The sequence below is a fragment of the Podarcis pityusensis genome (genome assembly GCF_964106645.2).
Source record: "Podarcis pityusensis genome assembly, chromosome: 10".
Classification (NCBI taxonomy): Eukaryota; Metazoa; Chordata; class Lepidosauria; order Squamata; family Lacertidae; genus Podarcis; species Podarcis pityusensis.
The window spans coordinates 66,864,200-66,886,904 of NC_138035.1; the positions used below are offsets into that span (position 1 = coordinate 66,864,200).

At 48.0% G+C, this 22,705-nt stretch overlaps 1 protein-coding gene across 3 annotated transcripts in view; it reads left to right on the plus strand.

Moving 5' to 3' along the window:
* Window positions 1-22,705, plus strand: part of CELSR1 (cadherin EGF LAG seven-pass G-type receptor 1) — a 161,699-nt gene that overhangs the window by 66,602 nt on the left and 72,392 nt on the right. For all 3 annotated transcript variants that reach the window (XM_081023374.1, XM_081023373.1, XM_081023375.1), the window contains exons 3-4: window positions 5,430-5,652; window positions 7,044-7,159. In XM_081023374.1, coding sequence (XP_080879500.1) covers window positions 5,430-5,652; window positions 7,044-7,159 — 339 coding nt within the window. The remainder of the gene's footprint in view (window positions 1-5,429; window positions 5,653-7,043; window positions 7,160-22,705) is intronic.

The following is a 22,705-nucleotide window of genomic DNA, read 5'->3' on the forward strand; positions in this document are numbered from 1 at the left end:
TCACAAATACAAGTTTTATGAATTCTTGTCTTTAGGTTGCCTGATCAGCATGATGTTGAATCCCAACTGGCAGCCTAGTCACGCACTTCCCTTTGCAATAAGGCTTCTCATTAGTGCTGAACTAGCACGATAACAAGATGCTAAATAATTAATCAAATTGCTACCATGCCAAAGAATCAGTTCTGCTGGGTCTGAGTTTTCCCCCCCTTTTTGACTAAGAATGTTATTTCCATTTTTAAATTTATTTATTTATTTATCATTAAATTACATATACATACGTAACTGGACATTCTAACATGATTGGATTTATAATATATATTTAAGGATTAAAACAAAATATTATATTTATTACACCACCAGAGCTATTCTCCCATTCAAAAGCAAATGATCCAACACCAGATACTCAGAATGTTATCAGCAGAAAATAAAAAGCATGTTCGCAAAGAGTATAAAGCAGATTTAATTGTATTAAAAGTAGATACATTTTTGTACGTGAAATTTTGGGCTTTAATTTCTCTCTTATATATTCTTGAATACAAAATTACAAGGACACAGAGCACCGACATGGAGATGCCCTCCCAGGTGATATAAAATCTCTATATGTGAATTTCTTGAACCACTTTGGGGGTTTTTTTAATTGATGCAAAACATTTGGCTCTCCCAACTGTTCTTGCCAGTTGCCTACCTACTTACTCTAGAGAGTGAAGGTAACTGAATGCATCTGCTGCTCAGAGTGGGCAGTGGGCAGTGAGCAACTGGCAAAAGCAGCTAAGACCGCCACAAGCAGATGCATATATTCGCTCTCCTGGACAGTGGCTGCTCCTGTCTGCCAATTCCCTTTTTCTGGCAGATGGATTGAATGCTCGCCCCTGCTGCTCTCAGCTGGCATTTTTGATAGGCTGATAAATTATAATAGCTGCAACTATTGCCAGTTCCTCCTGATACTAAAAACTCACACTGTTGCTATCCTCAGCATAGTTAAGTCTCTGGTTGATAACATGGGAAACTGCCCTGTTATCTAATTATTATCATTTATAACTTTATATCATGCATTTATTCCACCATGAGCTCAAGATGGCGAATACAAGGTAACCTGGCAGTCTCCGCCACTCAGACCCTTGGTCCATTTAGCCCAGTATTGTTTACATTGACCAGAAGCAGGTCTCTAAGGTTTCAGACAGAAGTCTGTATCTGTCTTACCTGGAGATGCTAGGGATTGAAATTGGGACCTTCTACATTCAAAGCAGATGCTCTGCCAATGAGCTATGTTCTTTCCCCAGTACCAGTCATACTCAAAGTAGACCCACTGATATCACCAGCATTGGGTATCACCCATGGTGCTGAAAACAACTCTAATATTTATGTGTGTATCTTAAACATGTTTGTCCTGTGTTAAACCCTGAGAGTTAGCAGGGAATTGCTTCAAAGTAACTGACTTACTGATTGCTACTCATATCTCAATACTGTATAATGCAAACTGGTGATCTGCTAACATTCAGTTATTGACCATAGCTCAAATCTGCATGTTACTGTTTGCGGATACTGAATTCAACTAACCACAGTCTGCTTTATTATTATTGTTTATGTCATGAAGTGGTGTTTTGCTTTGTTTTTTGCACTCTTATGCAGTTCTGGACACACTACACATACTGGTAGGAGGTCACATTGAATTCAGTGCTCCTTTTTTTTTGAGTAGGCAAGTGTAGGATAGCACCTTTAACTGAGTATCTGGAAGAGATAGCCCTCAGAACATTGCATGGCAAGGCCCCGAGCCCCACCCCATCAGCACAGCACAGCCAGAGGCTAAATTAACAAAGGGTATCATCATACTGAATTCCTGGCTTGAGGCAAACTATTTGTAGTTGTCAGGTGTATGGAGGTGTGTCTGCAAATAACTGAAACCTGGATTACAGTATATTCAGCAAGGCTTAAATGGGTAAATTTAAGCTTCTGGGCAAATATTATTCCCCTCTTCCTTTCTATTCAGATCCCCTACTTGTTTTTTAACTATTAATACTTTGCATTTTTATTTATCCAGGCTTGGTTGTAAGAACATTTAACGACCAATCAGATAAAAATGATGTACTTATTTCCATGAATAGTGCAAGAACATTAAGTAAGTTCGTAAATAAATAAAGCCAGCTCTTAGGCTTGCTGTACAGCTTCTGTTGACATCATGGATTAAGGACACTGGACAGCCTTTTGTAAACAATGGAAATTAAGAATATAATCTTGAGAATGTGTTTGCATTTTCTGCTGACGGGGGAATTGTTTTTGTTGCTGTTAGCAGATGTGCCCTAAATAACTTGTAATCCCAAATACATTGTTTCTTTCCTCTTTAAATTATTTTTTTTTAAATCCAAATTAAAAAGAAAAGAGGGATCCCAAATTGTCTGCCCATGTGTGTGTGTTTGTGAAAGAGAGAGAGACAGAGAGAGACTGTAGGGGAGGAGGAGGAGGAGGAGGAGGAGAAAACAGCTACTCCATCTCCGCCTATAGTTTTTAAACCCTGGTTGTATTAAAAAGTGTAAACTATGCTCACTTTATTAGCATTATAAAAAATCAGGGAAGCTGTTTTGGTCCATAAGCAGAAAAACAGTCGGGTAATGACTTTATTAGGACCAACCAAAAGGCACAAAAGCTTTTGAGTTCTCTTGAACTGTTCAACAGGCGCAATGTTGCTAGTCACTGCAGTAGCTTCTAGAAGTGAAATGCCTCAGTCTAGCGTGGCTCCTCTGTGAAATCTGAGGGAGTAGTGAGAGCTCTCTTTCTGCTGGAACAATATGCATGGAATGCCACATTTATATCTTCCTGGCCTGTCTACCCAATTGCTGCTGTCACTCTTGTATTACCCCATTTTTGTTGTCTTACCCCAAAATTAGTTTATATTTATTGTGAGAAATGCAGAGCTTCCAATTCTGACAAGTGTCATTCTTGATGAGACAAAGTGACATGAAGCATCATACTATACTTTCTCCAGTTCACAAATTTAAATATTTGCACAGCGTAAGCATTAGCATCCCAATCCTAAGCATTTTCACTGTCTTATCTGTGTATAGCACAAGAATAGCACCTCTGCGGCAGTGGCTTACCACCGAAGTGACACATAACCTTCCAAAACTTTTATTTGCAAGCCTTACAATCTGATGTCAGTAGATTTTATTGTTTATAGCCAGTGGCCATCACAATACAGTATGAGCACAAATCACACAAGACAACCTGAGATAAACATGCTTATGTAGAAACAATTCCTTTTGAATTTTTGAATCAATGCAGCCTTTTTATTAATTTAATTTATTGTTACATTTATATCCAACCTTTCTTCCAAAGAGTTCACGGTAGCGTATGTGTTTCTCCTCCTCTCTGTTCTGACAACAACCTTGTTTGGTAGGTTAGGCTGAGAGATAGCCCAAAGAATTCTAACTCTGGTCTCCCAAATACTAACCCAACATCCTAAAATAAGCACTACAACTGCACTAGCTTTTAGGCTTAATTGCTGTCACATTTTTCTTGACTTTGTCAAAATATTGGTGTGCAGAAAGCAAACACTATATTAATATGTGTTAGGCAGAGCTGATTCACACATGGGCTCAACAGACGATGGATGTGTGGCTCAGAAGCTCAGAACCTTATGCGTACCAGATCATGTGTATGCAGATTCATATATGAATAGATCCTGCTTGAACATTCAAGGAATTAAAAGGTCCCATGGGAGGCATAGCCATGTGGACCTCAGTTCAGTTCATGCTAAAAGTTCTGTGTGTTTTGGGGGAAGAGAAGAAGACTGTGTCTTGCAACTGTGTTCCACTTACATGCCAGGAACACATGTAAACCAACACAGAGATCAAAGATGATTTTATTTCTTACTATTCATATGGAGATAGCAAGTATGAGAAGAGGTGTTTTTACAGGAGTGTGAATTCACAGTTTCTGTCTGGGTTGTTAATCTGAGTCAATAGTCCTGCCCTATACAATGTAAGAAACCCATTACTCTGTGGGCCTTTCACAGTTCACTCTGCATCTCTAGCAAACTCAGTACTCTTCCACCCCCTCCATCCCATTCATAGGATTGTTTACAAGATCACTTGGCTTTTTTATGAAGAAGAGAAGGGTCAAGAGCCCTCAAGATAACTAGGCATTGTTCAGTCATTCAGATTTCTTCAGAATCACATTCACATTTTGAAGGTGTAAACAAATTAGAAGTTCAGTCAAGTCCAGGAGTTGGTGTCCCAGGATAAATGATTGCATAAACAGACATTGAGCAAATAAGGTCTGGCACTCTATTGTTATTTCTTAGTATTTCATTATAGCCCCTTTATGTCGTACATCCCTTTCCTGAAGACAAATATCACCCCAACCCACCATGAATTCCTATGCTTCGCCTCCTGTGTTGCTAACATCTGAAATTTGCAGTCTTGATTTCAGATGTGAATGAAAGTGAAAGAGGGTCTTTTAAATATGAAGGCAACCACTGTTTCAAACAGGAACAGAGGACAAACAATAGAATGAGCAAACAGATCTGTTGACTTGCCAGGAGACATTCTTGACCTTGGTGGAATGTTCAGGGATCACCCAAGTAGTTATTAAAAATTTGCATTCAAGAATGTGCTATTATTTAATAACTCCAGGGCCATTTTTTTCTACCCATAAGAATGGCAGTGATTTAAAGATTACAGACCATACAGACAGCTGCCTGTTCTCTTGTTTACTTGATTCTGTAGTGTTTCTGCAAGTACATATGTGCATGTCAATGCCCTGTTTGTTTGTTGTCAATTGCCCTTTCATCGGCCCTGTAAGATGTCACTCCAGATAGAAGTCAGGGCTTTATTGGTAGATACTCTCTTCCAGTTTCAATAGGGCAAGACCATACTTAGCCATTTATTTAGGTTTGTGCTGTTCTCAACAGTTCAAACATGCAAAAGCACTGTAGCCTGAGAGACTTCATTGTGATTACTAGGTAACAGAAGGATTGGCTCTGATCAGACAGCAAGATATGGTGCTATCCTTGTAGTGTGGGTGGAAATGCTTTTGATGTTAGTGTATTTTTAATGACATTTTAATAGTCCTTTTGACTGTTTAATTCCACCACCACAATCATGCAATAGAAGCTCTTTCCTCTGCAACAGTGTCAATTACTTTCATAAGAATGAAACAACTGGCCTGGTGTAATGGGAGAGCATGGAGGGGTCTTCTGTCAGAGGTGCAAGAGCAGACCATGGCACTTAACAGCTAACTCACGAGGCTAGGGTGGGCAACATTGTTTTATGGAATTAGACATAAATACATAGCCTATTTCAGATGATAGTTTATTCTGCTGAAGTTCATCAATCACTACTTGAAATGCTTTTGATCTACTAAAGGTTTTGGAGGCATATTATTTATTATCTCCTCACACTGGATGGATTTTTTATTGTGTTGTGTTTTTTTAGGAGAGTACTGCGAAGTGAACGCTCGCTCTGGGCGCTGCGCTCCAGGAGTGTGCAAGAATGGTGGGAGGTGCGTCGATCTGCTCATAGGAGGCTTCAAATGTGAATGCCCTGCTGGCGAATATGAGAGACCTTACTGCGAGATGACCACAAGGAGCTTTCCCCCAGAGTCATTTGTCACTTTCAAAGGATTAAGGCAACGCTTCCATTTCACTGTTTCTCTCATGTAAGTTTGCTTCCTTTCTAGTGAAAATTTCCACTCACTGACCTGGTTCACACACGAAGCCAAACCATGGCAAAGAGCTGAAGACATATCTAATGAAGTTCACCACTTGATTTCAATTTGTGTTTTTAAAATAACCCTCATGCCCACAAACTGTGTTGCAAGTTAACTAGTTCCAAAATTGCATGAAGGCTGTAGGTTATGTATGCCATATACCACAGCTGAAAAAGCAGATGTAATAAAAATAGCTAAATAAAAAGTAGAGGCAGCTTAAAATCATCTACTTCTTCATCACAAGCTGTTTCTTTTCTCTTAAGCATCTTGTCACACTTTCTGCAATAATTGTCAGCTGTGTGCCACCTACTATAAGGCTGAGGAGCTTCTCTTTCTCTCTCCTTTCCTTCCTTCCACCAACCAGTCACTGTTTTAAAGAAATAGTTTCTTGGACACTTCCCAGTAATATGTCCTTGATGAGGGTGGGTGGTTGCATGACAAATAGGGCAGAACAGCTAGGCAGGTCTTCGATGCAGGCTGCAGTACTAAGATCAGATTCTTAGAAGTTCCACCCACAACAATGGGGCTTCCTTCTGAGCAGACATTTAGGATTGGGCTTCCAGTAAGCATGAAAGTGATAGTGGCCTGGTACGACCCACCATTTTTTGTAACCTCGCACATCTGCTCCATGCACTATAAGAATAAGTCAGCAGTGTCCTAATTTGGCCTGCTAAGCCATTTTTCCCAAACCACAGTTACCTTCTCCGTACCTGATGCCATAATGGGACATTGGATGCGATGCAGATAAAGACATAACTGCAGAAGAAATAATATGGAGCCTTAAAGTGCACTCCTGTTCATTCATTGACAAGCAAGGCTGGCTGTAACTGCTGATCGGTTGATTGGCACTTATAGCAGGCCCCACAATAATTGACTGGGTCATCAACAGAGAAAAATATAATGCAGCAGGAAAGGGTGGGAACAAAAACATCGTGGAAGAAGGGTGGGGATTCAACTTTTAAATGTATATTGGATTTGATGTTAACTTGTTAAAAATTGGTGAAACTCAATAAAAAATTAATTGGCAAAGTAAATCTAAATTAGTCATGTCCATTAACTTCAATGAGTCTACTCGGATTAGGACTGGCACTAAATGCCACCCAATGTATTATATTTAGAAAACTGTTCTAGTGATGTCATAGGCTCTCTTCATAGATACAGTTTCAGACATTTTGCTAGTATATGGTACATTACAAAGGAAATAGATTCCATTTTACAGCTAGGAATATACTAAGTGTCCATTCTTTGTTAACACAGTGGCTGGAAATTCTTAAGAGGTTTGTTTACCGAGCAACTGTGCTGTAGATAATTCTTCACATGTGCTTCCTGACCTGTTTTAGGTTTGCAACCAGGGAAAGGAATGCTCTGCTTCTCTACAATGGGCGTTTTAATGAAAAACATGATTTTATTGCACTTGAAATAATTGAAGAACAGATCCAGCTGACGTTCTCTGCAGGTAAGACATTTCTGTCTTTTTCGCTTGCTAAAGCCAGCAGTAGCTCCTTATTGAATGTGTGCATGTGTCAGTGAAACTGGACAACTCAGTAGCGTGAGAGAGTCACCCAGTTGTATCCAGATTTTTTAAAAAAGCACGTAACAGCAATTCTGTGTGGCTATGCTTGGTGATAGACTAAAGCAGGGGTTCCTAAGCTGTGGTCTGTGGGTCCACAACCTCCATTTAGGGGGTTCACGCCATGTCTTTCTTTGAAGATGGAAGTGGTAAATATTAAATATTCACATTGTTTTTAACTGTATTTTGAGTGCTTCATTTATTACTAACACTGTATTTTGTTGCATTACAGTTTGGATTCTATGCAATTCAAATCGCAATACAGCAAGATGCAATACATAATAAATGAAAGAAGCAGTAAAAATACATTTGAACTTTTTACAGCATCTAGCACAGCACATTACAGGTGGAAAATCATTAAGTAGTCCACGAACAGACACACACACACCCCTAGTCCATGAGTTGGGGGATACTGTGTTAGAGTGAGAAGTATGATTTTGATCCCATGAACCATTAAGAATAAAGGCAGTAGATGTAGATATAGATAGATAGATAGATAGATAGATAGATAGGCAGACAGACAGAGATAGAGATAAAAATATATAGATACAGATATAGATATAGATATAGATATAGATATAGATATAGATATAGATATAGATATAAATAATAGGTCAAAACCTGTGGTTTTCAAACAAATTAGTGCATGGGTATTTCTAAAATGTCTGCAGTTGTTCTGTTCACTGGAACAAATACTGGATTTACAGTCACAAAGCAAATGGATTTTAGACTATTAGGAGATCTGCTCAAAAGGGAAATAAATAAGATTATAAGCCTATGCATGCTTACTCAGAAATTCCAATTTTGTACAACTTAATGCTCTTTAAAGTGTGTATCGCACTATACAATTGCATAAAGTACATGATGGGTTTTATAAAACAGAATCAGAAGTTTTCATTGTCAACTATACACTACATTGAAGGATTCATTGCTACAATAGTGAGCTGTGAGTGCCTAATTTTATAAGGTACTGAGTGTTCCCAAATTGCTTTAGCAGTCAATGGGACCATTCATGTACTTAAACTGAAGCACATGCCCCCAATATTTTGTACCAGACCATTTACACGGTGGCTGAAAATAGAAAGTGCAGCAAAAAGTAGGCCTATTTTCGACTTACATGAATTAAAACGCATAGTAGGGGAACACTGTTCATGTGTAGCAGAAGCAAGTTCCACTGTGCTCTGTTCCTCAGGCTGCAATCCTATTCACACTTTTTTGTGAGTAAGCCCCATGGAACACAATGGGACTTGCTCCCAAACTAACAAGCATCAGGCACTGTAATTAAATGAACGAAAGAAGGGAATTCAAAAAACTGCCAGAAATACTGAAAACTGCTGGATTGGTTCTTGATGTGCATAAGGCAAAGATGTAGTCTTTTGGAACTCTGATTCTGATATCATTGAAGAAGCTATTTTTTGGGTTTAAACATTTTGAGATGGTTGACATACGGCTTAAAAGTACTCCAGAGGAAACTTAACATGCCAGGTGAGAGCGGCAAAGGGCAAACGCAATCCATATTCCTTTTGTAATGTATGGCAAATTTTTATTGAATACATAAATTGTTCAGACTGTGGCAGGAATCAAACCAGCATTCACAGGAAAATGTGGCATGATCTTTTAGAGTAATCGAATGAAACTTTTAACACAATGACATGGTAAAAGTGTAATTTCATCAGGACAAGTTATTGGCATTTACTGTTGTAATAATTGTTTCCTCAAAATTTATCTTCTGTACCATGAAAATAAATAAAAACTTTATTTATTTTTTAAAAAGTACTCCAGAGGGTTGGCAAATCCTCTAGAGGCTGCAGTGGGCAGCAAGAACCTCCAAAATTGCCTCTCTTCCCATTCTACCCACGGTTCAGAGCAGCTTCCTTCCCAAGCTGATATACCTAGCATATTTTTTGAATATATGACTTTTGACACCCCAAGCCTTCCAGGACAGTAATTTTGTTTTTAAAAGATAATGCTCCTGCTAGTTTTCTGAGCATTAAGACCTCCTAACAATAGTGGCACACAAGAGGAAGAAAACTAAGGCACCTTTGCAAGGTGAGGAAGAACGCTCAGGTGGTGTTTCTCTCCATTGCAGCTGTAGGCTGGGAGAAGTCTGGTGCTGTTAACGGGGAGGAAAGTCACTATCTTTGCTTTTCGGAATTTGCTTTCTGAAGAGCAGAAAGTGCACTTTATCTTCCCATCGCAGCAGGGCAGTTCTAAGAGGAGAGGTTATTTTCCCAGCTCAGCACTGCAGGTAGAAAAAAAAATCTGTGTTTGCTCTTCAGAGGACTTTATCTCTTCCTCAAAGCCACAGCTCAGCTTCCCCTGTGTGTGTGAGTTTGCTGGGTGTCTGCATCTCTCTCTCTCTCTCTCTCTCTCTCTCTCTCTCTCTCTCTCTCTCTCTCTCTCTCTCTCTCTCTCACACACACACACACACACCGTGTGTAGTGAGTGTGTGGACTGAAGTACAGTCTGTGTGGATGTGTTTGCATGCACAAAACTGAATGCACAGTTGCTGGCCAAAATGACTTAGGCCATCATCACAGCTGGCCTTCAGAGGAGGCTAGGGTCAAGAAAGGGTAAGCGTTCCTGGTATAAAGTAACCCATGTGTCAGAGCTGCTTCCAGATCCTAGCTCACAGAGGATCACGCTAGCCAGCGATCATTAAATAAAAGTCTTTATTGAGTTACAGTTTCCATTCTCAATCTGCTGCGTGCAACTCTACGTCTCATGGTTAGATCGGCGAAGCTCCGTCTGAGTCTCCGCCCCTTGTACACCAACTTAATATCCTAGCCCTGCTCCACCTTTTCCGCCTGACTGTTCTTCTCTGGGTCCCTCTGCCCCCCGGGGTCTCTTCCTTCCGGGATTCTTCTGACGCCGACCCCCCGGACCCTCCTGTCTCCTTGCGCCGGGCTTTAGGACCTGGCTCCCTTTCCGGGCTGCCTACTGCGCCACCTTCCTGTGCATTTGAACTTGGCGCGCGCGCCAAACCTTCCACCTTCCGTCTGACCGTTTCTTCGCTCCCCGATGGAGGTGTGGCCACTCCTGACTCGTGCCCTCCCCCCTGTTGTGAGCTGCCAGCGCTTGATCCCTGGCGCCCTTCTTCTTCCCTGCTCTCTGGCGGTGACGCTGGTCCCGATTTCCAACTGCTCCCCTCTGAGTCCCCTCTGGCTCTATCTTCCTGGGGTGTCCCCCTAGGCTCCCCCCTTGCCCTGGCCACTGGTGCTCCTTTCTGTGAATCTTCTGATTCACTGGAAAGACTCGGAGATCTCGGGTCGTCGTCATCACTCATCTTTTCTTCTGCCTCCTCCCCCTCGCTCTCTGTTTCCTCCCTTGCCCTTGCCTCTGCTCCTGAACCCCTGACATCCATCCCCCCTCGAAGCCCCCTCTTCCCCCCCCTCCTTCCGGTGCGGGAGCTGGGTGCTGCCGTGTCCGGGGGACGAATGTCGGATACAGTTCGCTCCCCGTGGCGGGCCTCCATCTGAAGTCTTCCGGTTCTTCCTCCCTGCTCTCGTCGACGACGGTCACCTCCGCTTCCATCTCTGTGCCGCCGTGCTCGAAACCCGGGTCGTCCCCGAAAACGTCCATGTCCGTCTCTCCCTCGCTTCCTTCTGGAGACGTTGCTCGTCCTGGACCCTCCAGCCACTTTCTGCGGAACTGCTCCTCTGGTCGATCATCCCACCAATACGAGGGTTCTGAAGCAGATCCCGAGGGTGACCCCTCCGGGGAACGGGCGTCTCGTGTCGGTTCCTCGTCCGAGTCGAACCCCCGGAACGTGCTGGCTGAAAGCGTGGGCGTGAAAAGCCAGTCGTCGAAAAAGTCTGCTGGCATGGGCCTATGTGGGAAGAGGGCATGAAACTCTTCTTTGAGCAGAGGTTCGTCTAAAGCGTAGCCCGGCACCCAGCTGTTGGCACTGGCCGGGGTGCCCTCCTTGGCGAGAAAGTATTCTACCCCCTCTTCCCCCCATCTGGAGTCCAAAATCTCCGTGACTTCGTTGATGCGCTCCTCCTGTGCCACTCCCCCTTGCCCGGTTCTCTCTCGGAGCGGACTCGTTGCCGTTCCTGGTTCCTGAAACCTGTGAGGTGCCTTGTAGGGAGTGAGCACCGATCTGTGGAACACCGGATGCATCCTGGAACCCTCCGGAAGCGCCAGCCTGAAAGCCACCGTGTTGACCTGCTCTTCGACTTGGTAGGGCCCCAGTTGTTTATGCCCTAGTTTCTTCTTCGCCAACGACCTGGCCGGCACTGCGTGGGCTGCTAACCAGACCCAGTCTCCCACATGGATCTCTTCGCCAACCCTTCTGTGTTTGTCCGCTTGTACCTTGTATGCGTGTTTAGCCAGCTCCAGGTGCCGCCGCAGCTGATCGTGGACCTCCTGCAACTCCGACGTGAACGCATCTGCTGTCTGCGGCTCCCCCTCCCCCATTCTTTCCAGTCCCGGGAAGGTTCTGGGGTGCCTCCCGTTGTTGGCGAAGAACGGCGTGACCCCCGTGGACACGTGCTTCGTGTTGTTGTAGGCGAACTCGGCGAGAGGCAGGTAATCCACCCACGTCGCAGGCTGTTGATTCGCATAACATCTCAGGTACTGCTGCATGATGGCATTGACTCGCTCCGCTTGCCCGTTGGTCTGCGGGTGTCTAGCCGACGCCAGGTTGATCTTGACGTTCAGGAAGCCCATCAGCTTCTGCCAGAAGTTTGAGATGAACTGTCGCCCTCGGTCGGACAGAATAGACCGCGGCAGACCGTGAACCTTGAACACGTGGTCTATGAACAGTTTGGCGGTTTGTTCCGCCGTGGCCACCTTCGCACACGGAATGAAATGTGCCATCTTGGAGAACAAGTCCACCACCACCAGCACAGCCGTCTTGCCCCTCGAGCTGGGCAGATCCGTGACAAAGTCCAGGGCCACTCTCTCCCATGGTTCGAACGGAGTTTGCAGCGGTTCCAGCAGTCCGGCCGGCGGTCTGTGCACTGGTTTGGCCCTCTGGCAGGTGTCACACCTCGCCACGTAGTCCGCGACATCCCCTCTCATTCCGGGCCACCAGAAGTCTCTGGCGACTAATTCCACCGTCTTCTCCTTGCCAAAGTGCCCGGCAGTGGGCGCGTCGTGCAGCTGCTGCAGTACCTTGGCGCGAAGTTCGTCTCCCGGCACGTAGATGGCCCCTTTACGGATGAGCAATCCATCTCGCAGCTGGAACTCGTCGGTCGCTGCCGTGCCCCTGTGCACCTCTGCCATCTTTGCTTGCGTGAAGGAGTCATCCTGCAACGCTCGTCGCACCGCCTCCAGGTCAACTGTTGCCGCAGCGCACGCCCACACTGTCGGTGCGAAGATGTGCATGGCGGCCGCTGGCGTTGCCTCCTCCAGATACTGTGGCTTACGGGAGAGAGCATCCGCCATGATGTTGGTGTCCCCCGGGACATACTCTATTCGGAAGTCGAAGTTCGCAAAGAACTCAGCCCAACGTATCTGCCTCTGGTTCAGGAACTGTGCCGTGCGCCAGTGCTCCAGATTCTTGTGGTCCGTGCAGACCTGCACCGTGTGCTTGGCGCCGATCAGGAAGTGCCTCCACGCTTTGAATGCTGCATGAATGGCCAGCAACTCCCTGTCCCAGATGGTGTAGTTCCGTTCAGACTTGCTGAGCTTCCTGGAGTAAAACGCTCCCGGCCTCCAAGCCCCCTGCGGGTCTTTCTGCAGCAGGACTGCTCCCACGGCTCTGTCCGAAGCGTCTGTCTCCACCCTCATCGGCCTGCTGGGGTTGACATGAAGCAGCTGCTCTTCCGACGCGAAGAGACGCTTGAGTGCCTGAAAGGACTGCTCCGCCTGCTCTGTCCAGATGAACTTCTTCTTCTTGGAGCTGAGCGTGTCCGTGATGGCCGCTGTCTGCATGGCAAAGCCTTTGATAAACTTGCGATAGAAGTTCGCGAAGCCGACAAACCGTTGGACCTCCTTCCGGTTGCGTGGGCTTTTCCAATCCAACACTGCTCGAACCTTGGCGCTGTCCATGGCGAGCCCCTTGTCAGACAACTTGTAGCCCAGGAAATCCACCTCCGTCACGTCGAATTGGCACTTCTCCAGCTTGGCGTAAAGCCTATGCTGCTGTAGCCTGCTCAGCACTTCCTTGACGTGCCTTTCATGCTCCTGCTGCGATTCCGAAAAGATCAGGATGTCATCCAAGAAACAGACGCACGTCTTGTAGAGGAGCCCCGCCAACACGTGATGCATGAAAGCTTGAAAAACGTGGGAGCCATTTTGCAATCCAAACGGCATAACTCTATATTCGTAGGTGCCCAGGGGCGTGAACATGGCTGTCTTCCACTCATCTCCTTCCCGCATGCGAATGAGGTTGTACGCCCCTCGCAGGTCCAACTTGGTGAACACGCTGCCCTTGCGTACCTTTGCGAGGAGGTCGTCGATTCGGGGCATGGGGAAGTCCGATGGTTTGGTCACACTGTTCAAGGTGCGATAGTCCACTACAAGTCTTTTTTGGGGCGTGTCCCGCTTCTTAACAAAGAATACAGGACTGCCCCCCGCTGCCTTGGACTCCCGGATGAAACCGCGCTCCAAATTATGATCTATGAACTCTTTGAGTTCCTGCAGTTCGTCCTCAGACATGGAATACAGCTTCCCTTTGGGCAGCGCCGCCCCCAGCAGCAGGTCAATTTTGCAGTCATATGGTCTGTGGGGGGGTAGCCTGTCTGCCTCCTTCTCGCAGAAAACCTCCAAAAATTCTGCGTACTTGTGGGGGACCGCTTGCAGCGTGCCTAGCTGCAGCTGTGACTCCTCTTCCTCTCCTTCCTGCCGGGGCACGATGCAGTGTTCAGCGCAAAAGGAAGAGCTGAAGGTCAGCTGCCTCTGGTACCAAGCCAGCGTCGGGCTGTGCTTGTCCAGCCAACTCATGCCCAATACAATGGGCGTGTCCGATAGTTGAGTGACGTTGAAGCTGATGATTTCCCTGTGATTCCCAAGTCGCATCACCATTGGTGGCGTCTGCTTCACCACTTGCCCCCCTAGCAGCTCCCTGCCATCCACCGTGACAACCTGCAGGGGCAGCATGGCAGGCAGCAACTGTATGGCGTGCCGGTCGACAAAGTCCTGCCCTATAAAGTCCGCATTGCTTCCTGAGTCAATGGTGATTGGCACGTCCATGGTGATTCCATTGGGCAGCTGGAGAGATGCGGTGAGCTTCACTACTGGTTTGGGCGGGAGGAGGTCCATGGGCTGTAAAATCTCTGGGGACTGCTTCACAGACACGTCTGGCTGGGCCCCAGTGCCTCTTCCTCCAGCCAGACTCCGTCGTTTCCCTGCTGTGGTTCTCCTTGCTGCGTTGCTGCAGTTACCATTGCTGAGGCTGCAGTGTGTTTGTGGAGCCTCTGGGGACACTCTTTCGCCATATGCTGTGGATCATCGCAGATGTAACACTTCCTGTTCCCTCTAGGAGGCTTCGCTTTCACTGGTGCTGGTGCTAGGGCTCTGGCTGCTGACTGAGCCCTTGCACCTCCAACCTCCATAGGTTCCGCTCCTCCTCCTGGCGGAGGCGTGAATTGCGCACGCGCTGCTTCTCTGGGAAGGAAGGAGGAGCCCCTGGCTGGTTCGCGCCCCCCACGCCCTTCGTCCCTGCTCCACGGACGTTCTTCCAGCCGCACCCCCACCGCCAGCGCCCTCTGAACGATCTCCTGCGTGGTCCGGGGTCTCTCCCCCCTCGCAATTTCATCTTTAACCGAGCTGTGCAATCCCTCCCAAAACAGGTCTCTTACTGGAGCCGAATCTCTGTCCCATTCCAGGGCACTGACCAAAGCGAAAAAGCGGGCATGGTACTGCCTTACGCTGGCCCTCCCTTGCTTCAGTCCATGTATCTGCTTCCGAGCAAGATCCACGTCTATGCTTGATAAAAAGCACCCATCCATCGCTTTAATAAAGGCATCCGCATTTTGGAGCGCCGGATCCTTATCTCTCCACAAATTGCGCAGCCATGCTTTAGCATCTCCATGCAAATGGGACATGATGAATCCCACCTTCTCTTGCTCATCTCTAAAGTCGTTCAGCAGTTGCAGTGCACACATTACATCTGCTCTAAAGTTGGGGTACTGTTGCAAATTCCCATCGAAGTGAGAGACCAGACCGCCTGTTCGTCTCCCCAACCCAATCCCCTCCGGTTTGGGTGTCAGTTGCCCTTGCTTCGTAAGCACTTCCAACCTGACCTGGAGATCCCTGTAGGCGGCAGCTGCGTCCTCCTCTCTCTTCCTGGATGCAAGAGCCTCGGCATTCAGTCGCGTCACTGCTTCTCTGAGTTCCGCTATCTGCTGTTCGGCCGTCATTGTCTGCCGTTCGTGAGCTCGCTAGTAGGCACCCGCTTTCTCCCCTCTCCGCGAGGCTGTAGATGCCCACAATTTGGAGACGGAGCTTACTGTCAGAGCTGCTTCCAGATCCTAGCTCACAGAGGATCACGCTAGCCAGCGATCATTAAATAAAAGTCTTTATTGAGTTACAGTTTCCATTCTCAATCTGCTGCGTGCAGCTCTACGTCTCATGGTTAGATCGGCGAAGCTCCGTCTGAGTCTCCGCCCCTTGTACACCAACTTAATATCCTAGCCCTGCTCCACCTTTTCCGCCTGACTGTTCTTCTCTGGGTCCCTCTGCCCCCCGGGGTCTCTTCCTTCCGGGATTCTTCTGACGCCGACCCCCCGGACCCTCCTGTCTCCTTGCGCCGGGCTTTAGGACCTGGCTCCCTTTCCGGGCTGCCTACTGCGCCACCTTCCTGTGCATTTGAACTTGGCGCGCGCGCCAAACCTTCCACCTTCCGTCTGACCGTTTCTTCGCTCCCCGATGGAGGTGTGGCCACTCCTGACTCGTGCCCTCCCCCCTGTTGTGAGCTGCCAGCGCTTGATCCCTGGCGCCCTTCTTCTTCCCTGCTCTCTGGCGGTGACGCTGGTCCCGATTTCCAACTGCTCCCCTCTGAGTCCCCTCTGGCTCTATCTTCCTGGGGTGTCCCCCTAGGCTCCCCCCTTGCCCTGGCCACTGGTGCTCCTTTCTGTGAATCTTCTGATTCACTGGAAAGACTCGGAGATCTCGGGTCGTCGTCATCACTCATCTTTTCTTCTGCCTCCTCCCCCTCGCTCTCTGTTTCCTCCCTTGCCCTTGCCTCTGCTCCTGAACCCCTGACACCATGATTCTTGCCAATTTAAATTCAGTTAGTTTTCCTGTTCATGGGTGCGAAGTATTAACAAGGAACTGAGATTTTTAAAAGCATAAATTTGGGGTGTTTTTGCATTTGAATGTCTCCGTTTGCAATAGGAATATTATAGTTGCACTTAAGATGGTCTTAGGTTCATGAAAGTGATCATGGAAGCAGATTATGTTAACTGTCGAAACGTATGTGGTCTCTACCACTTCTTTTATGCATGTCTGATGAAAGCTTAGTTGATTGGAACTTATTTGTATTTTCTTTACACTCATTAAGCAGCAACATACCTTATCTTTAAGATGAGTTGGATCTTTTAGCCAGGGCACAGTTTTAAAAATTGAAGACAATAGTTTTTGGGTTGTCAGGTAGAGGGATGGGCTTCATAGAAATGGAGGAGGAAGCATAAAAATGCACATTTTAAGGAAGTTGCTGGATGCTGGTGGCTGTTGAGTTCAGTAAAACTAAAAAGGCTGAAACCCACATATATTGGCTTAAGTAAGTTGTGCATCAATTCTGTGAGTCATAGGAGCTTTGGTGTGTGTGATGGGACGATGAGCTGCTTGTGTGTAAAATCCTAGTCCCTCAGAGTTTGGTCAAGTTTGCAAACCTCTGTCTGTAACGGAGCCCCTTAAACATGGCTCCGTCAGTCGCTGGCAGATTCCGACAGTGGTTGCTTTCGGAATCGCTTCCAACATAAAAGCTCCTTAACGGAAACACGTCTTCTGGACTCTCTGCGTGACAGTTTCCGGCGAGGAGTGGGTGTCCCTACAGGAGGTCCTGAAACCTCCCCACTGTTTTCGCTGGAAGTGTCTCTGAGCCATCCCTCCAGCTCCCTTTCCCTCAGCTCAGCTCCTCTCCCCCTACTGGTTCCCTCTTCAGCTGCTGAGTCTCTCCCAACCTGTGTGAGCCCTTTCACTTCCCTTCCTTCCGATGGCAGTTCCCTGACATCCACCTCCCCTCCAGGACCCCCTTCATCCCCTCTCGCCCCCTCCTCTACGGGCGGTGAGGAGGCAAAACCCCGGAATGAACTTCCTTCATCTTCCGATGTCCCGAACACTTCTCTCCACCTGTTGCGGTTCCTGGTCTCGAAGTACTCCTCCTCCTCAGAGTCCATCTCCCCTTCCCCTTCCGATTCCGAGAATCCTTCCAACTCCTCCTCCTCATCGGTGGTCCCAAAGTATTCCCTCCGGAACCTCTCCACAGGCTGAGGTTTCCTTGGGAACCTTTGATGGAACGTTTCTATCAATACCTCGTCATTGATATCTTCTGCCATTACCCAAGTGTTTTCTGACTCCGGTTCTCCTTCCCACGCTACCAAATACTCCACCTGATCCCCCTTCCACCTGGCGTCGAGGATTTCTGCCACATGGCTGCTGCATTCCCTTTCTTCTATGACCGGTCCCCGAGTGGCCATCCCTTCTCGTCCCCCCTCATACGGTGACAGTAACGACCTGTGAAATACTGGGTGCAGTTTCATGTGGTTGGGTAACCGGAGCCTGAAAGCCACTGGGTTGACCTGTTGAATGACCTCAAAGGGACCCAATCTCCTGGGTCTTAATTTCTTACAACCTCCTTTGAACGGCAACCCTTGGGTTGACAGCCACACCCTATCTCCCACCCTTATGGTTTCACCTTCCCTTCGGTTCTTGTCTGCCTGCCTCTTGTATTCTTCCTTCGCCCTTTCTAAGTTGAGTTGGAGCTGACGATGGATTGCTTCCATTTCTTCTACAAAATGCTCGGCTGCCGGGACACCCCATCTCTCCCCTTCTCCCCCTGGGAAAGCCCTGGGATGACACCCATAATTAGCCAAGAAGGGGCTCATCCCTGTGGACACATTCTCGGCATTGTTGTAGGCAAATTCCGCCAGCGCCAACTTTTCTACCCAGTCATTCTCTCTGTCATTGACATAACACCTCAGGTATTGCTGGAGGACCCCGTTTGCTCTTTCCGCCTGCCCGTTGGTTTCAGGGTGCCGGGCAGTCGAAAAGTTGACCTCCACCTGCAGTAAGCTCATGAGCTTCCTCCAGAACCTGGAAGTAAATTGTTTTCCTCGGTCTGAGACCACCCTCAATGGCACCCCGTGCAACCTAAAAATGTGTTCTACAAATAACTTCGCTGTCTCTTCCGCCGTGACTGCATGCGAGCAGGCTACAAAGTGGCACATCTTTGTTAGTAGGTCTACCACCACCATGATGGCTGTTTTCCCCTTGGACTTCGGCAGATCAGTCATAAAATCTATCGACACTGCCTCCCAAGGTCGTTCTGGGGTTGGTAAGGGTTCTAATAGCCCCGCCGGTGCCCGCCTCTCCCCTTTGGCTCGCTGGCATTGCTCACACCCTCTTACATACTCCCGTACATCTTCCCTCACCTTAGGCCACCAAAATTCCCTGGTGACCAACCACATGGTTTTGTGTTGTCCAAAATGCCCCGCCGTGGGGCTGTCGTGCAACTGCTTGAGTACCCTCCCCCTTAAGTCTCCTTCAGGGATATACAGTGCCCCTTTGTAATACAAAGCTCCATTTCTTTCCTCGAAACCCCCTGGTTCCTCTCCCTCACCCCTAAGACCTCTGAGCTTATTCTGGGCGTATTCATCATTCTCTGTTTCCTCTACCAGTTCTCTTTGTCCCACCAATGCCGCCCCACACACCCAGCGGTCCTCTGGAATGACATGTCTCTCTTCGGGTGCTCCCTCCCCCTCCAAATATTCAGGTTTGCGTGAGAGAGCGTCCGCCCTAATGTTCTCTGGGCCTGGCACGTAACAAATCTCAAAGTTAAATTTGGAGAACTCCTGGGCCCATCTCACTTGCCGTTGGTTGAGCACTCGTGCCGTCCTCCAATACTCTAGGTTCTTGTGGTCAGTGCACACTTGCACCTTATGTTGTGCGCCAATTAGCAGGTGCCTCCATCTCCGGAACGCCTCATGAATGGCTAGTAGTTCTCGGTCATACACCGTGTAGTTCCTCTCGGATTTGTTCAGCTTTCGCGAAAAAAAGGCACACGGTCTCCACTCTGACTCCTCCTTCCCTGGCTGCAGAAGCACCGCCCCAATAGCTCTGTCTGATGCGTCAGTTTCCACTCTCATCGGTTTTTGTAAATCCACATGCAGGAGTTGTTGTTCCGAGGCGAAGGCCCTTTTTAGTTCCTCAAATGCTCGCTCCGCCTCCTCAGTCCAAACGAACTTCTTCTTACTGCTGAGACAGTCCGTAATGGGCGCCGTCAGGTGGGCAAAGTTTCGGATGAACTTACGATAGAAGTTCCCAAATCCTAGGAACCTCTGCACATCCTTCCTTGTTTTGGGTGTTTTCCATTCCAGCACCGCCTGGACCTTGCCGGGATCCATGGCCAATCCCTTGTCTGACAGGCGATACCCCAGGAATTCCACCTCCTTGGTATGAAACTGACACTTCTCCAGTTTCACCCACAGCTGGTTGGCTTGCAGCCTGCTCAACACTTCTCTGACGTCTCTCACATGCTGCTCCTCATTCTCAGAATACACCAACACGTCGTCTAAGAAGGCCACACAATTCTTGTAAAGCAAAGGCCCCAGGACGTGGTTCATAAACGATTGAAAGCACGCGGAGCCTCCTTGTAGGCCGAAGGGCATAACTAAATATTCAAATGCCCCCAAAGGGGTGAACATGGTGGTTTTCCATTCATCCCCCTTCCTTATTCGTATCAGGTTGTACGCCCCCCTTAGGTCCAGTTTAGTAAAAATCTTTCCCTTCCTGACCCTTGTCAAAATGTCGTCAATCCTGGGCATAGGGAAAGCCACTGGTTCTGACACTGCATTTAAGGCCCTGAAGTCACACACAAGCCTCGGCTTGTTCGTGTTTTTTTTATCCACAAAAAACACTGGGCTGCCCCCCACCGCCCTGGACTCTCTGATGAACCCTCTCTTCAGGTTCTTGTCAATGAACTCTCTTAGCTCCTGCATCTCTCTGTCTGACATGGCGTACAGCTTGCCTACAGGGAGCTGTGCCCCAGGGAGTAAATTGATTTGACAGTCAAAGGGTCTATGCGGGGGTAGTTGGTCAGCTTCCCTTTCGCTGAAGACGTCGCGGAGATCTGCGTATTGTCGTGGTACCTTCACGTTCTCCGTTACTTCAGTCCCTGCTAGGGTGGCTTGGGCCCCTGCCAAACCCTTTCCCTCTTTGCAGTGTTCTAAGCAATGTGCTGAACCAAAAGAAACCACTCTCTGATGCCAGCCCACCAGCGGATCATGTAACGCTAGCCAGCTCATCCCCAATATAATGGGAGCTCCTCCCAAGGTGGCCACATTAAACGCTATCAGTTCGGTGTGCCTTGCCACCTTCATTATCATTGGGACGGTCTGCAAGCTGACTTCTCCTCCCAACAGCTCCCTGCCATCGATCGTGGTCACCTGCAGGGGGTTGCTTAAAGGGATCGTCTGTATCTGGTGTTCAGCTGCAAACTCTTTGCTCATGAAATTGCAGGAGCTGCCTGAGTCCAACAGCGCCTTTATCTTTAGAGGGTGTCCGTTTGGCAGCTCTAGCGCCACTTCTATCACTAGGGCGGGTTTAGGAGGTTCTGGCGTGGGCACTTTCACTGCTCTTTGGCCTGGCTGCTGTGCCCCACGGTGGCAGCCAGGCGTTGGCTTTTACTTGCTTCGGTATTTCTTCCTCTCTTCCCTCCACAGCTCCTACCATCCCTTGCCATTCCTTCCTCTGGGGGCAGACTCTGGCAAAGTGACCTGGCTGTTGGCAGAGATAGCATTTCCGGGCGCCTTTTCCCTCCTTCTTTCCCCCCTCACTGGGCTTTGAAACTGCGCGCGCGCGCGCTGTTCCGATTTCCATCGGCTCTGCCGGCGGGAAAGTTGGCTCTGGAATGTCTGGAATGCGGAACTCCTTCCAACGTTCCCCCTTCCCTTCCCGCCTCTCCAATGCTCTCGCCTCCTGGCGCGCTCCTATGGTCAGCGCTGATTTGGTCAGCTGGTCCATAGACTCCGCCCTGGGCGCCCGGGAAAGTTCGTCTTTCACAGCCGAAGAAAGCCCTTCTTCAAAGAGCATTTGAATGGGTTCCGCCGATAGATCCCACCCCAATTTATGGATCAACATGGTGAACTCAGTCCAGTACTCACGGACAGATCGGCTCCCCTGTTTGCAAGCCATTAACTGTCTGCGGACCACTCCCTGTTCAATATCGCTGGAAAACATCAGATCCATGGCGCGAAAGAACTTCATCGTGTCCTTTAGGACGTCACTATTCGCTGCCATCAGGGGTCTAACCCAGTCTCTCGCCCCCTTTTCAAGATGCCCAATCACGAAAGCCACTCGTGATTCCTCGTCAGGGAATTCATCAAACTGCAGATTGAGGGCATATTGCATCTCTGTCCGAAAGCCATGATAGTCTTTGGGCTCCCCCCCAAACTTCTGCACCAATCCTGGTACCTTTCTGACGAGCTGGGTGTCTTTCCCCTTTTTGTCTGCATCCTGAGCCCTCCTCTCCTCAAGCCTCGCCGTCTGCAGCGCTAGCTGGACCTCCAACACCCGGTACCTTTCTTCCAGGCTTGGACCCGCTCCAGCTCCTGCTTCTCCGGTTCCGGCTGGGTTGCTCATGATGCCTTCTCCTGCACAAGCTGCTCACGAAGACTGTCGGAATGCTGTGATGGGACGATGAGCTGCTTGTGTGTAAAATCCTAGTCCCTCAGAGTTTGGTCAAGTTTGCAAACCTCTGTCTGTAACGGAGCCCCTTAAACATGGCTCCGTCAGTCGCTGGCAGATTCCGACAGTGGTTGCTTTCGGAATCGCTTCCAACATAAAAGCTCCTTAACGGAAACACGTCTTCTGGACTCTCTGCGTGACAGTTTCCGGCGAGGAGTGGGTGTCCCTACAGGAGGTCCTGAAACCTCCCCACTGTTTTCGCTGGAAGTGTCTCTGAGCCATCCCTCCAGCTCCCTTTCCCTCAGCTCAGCTCCTCTCCCCCTACTGGTTCCCTCTTCAGCTGCTGAGTCTCTCCCAACCTGTGTGAGCCCTTTCACTTCCCTTCCTTCCGATGGCAGTTCCCTGACAGTGTGTGAGTATTCTGGACCTTAAATGCACTCTCCTACACTTTCACGCAAGAGATATAATTAGATGTGAAGCATTTTGCCCAAAGCAATACTTTCTATATCTACTAAGTCTAATTGGAAATCAACCTATGGTATATATAGTAACCAGAAAAGATTTCTGTCTAGATGGTATCAATTATTTGTTGGTGTCTGCACCCTCAAGCACTTTTTTATTAAGAAAGAGCAATAG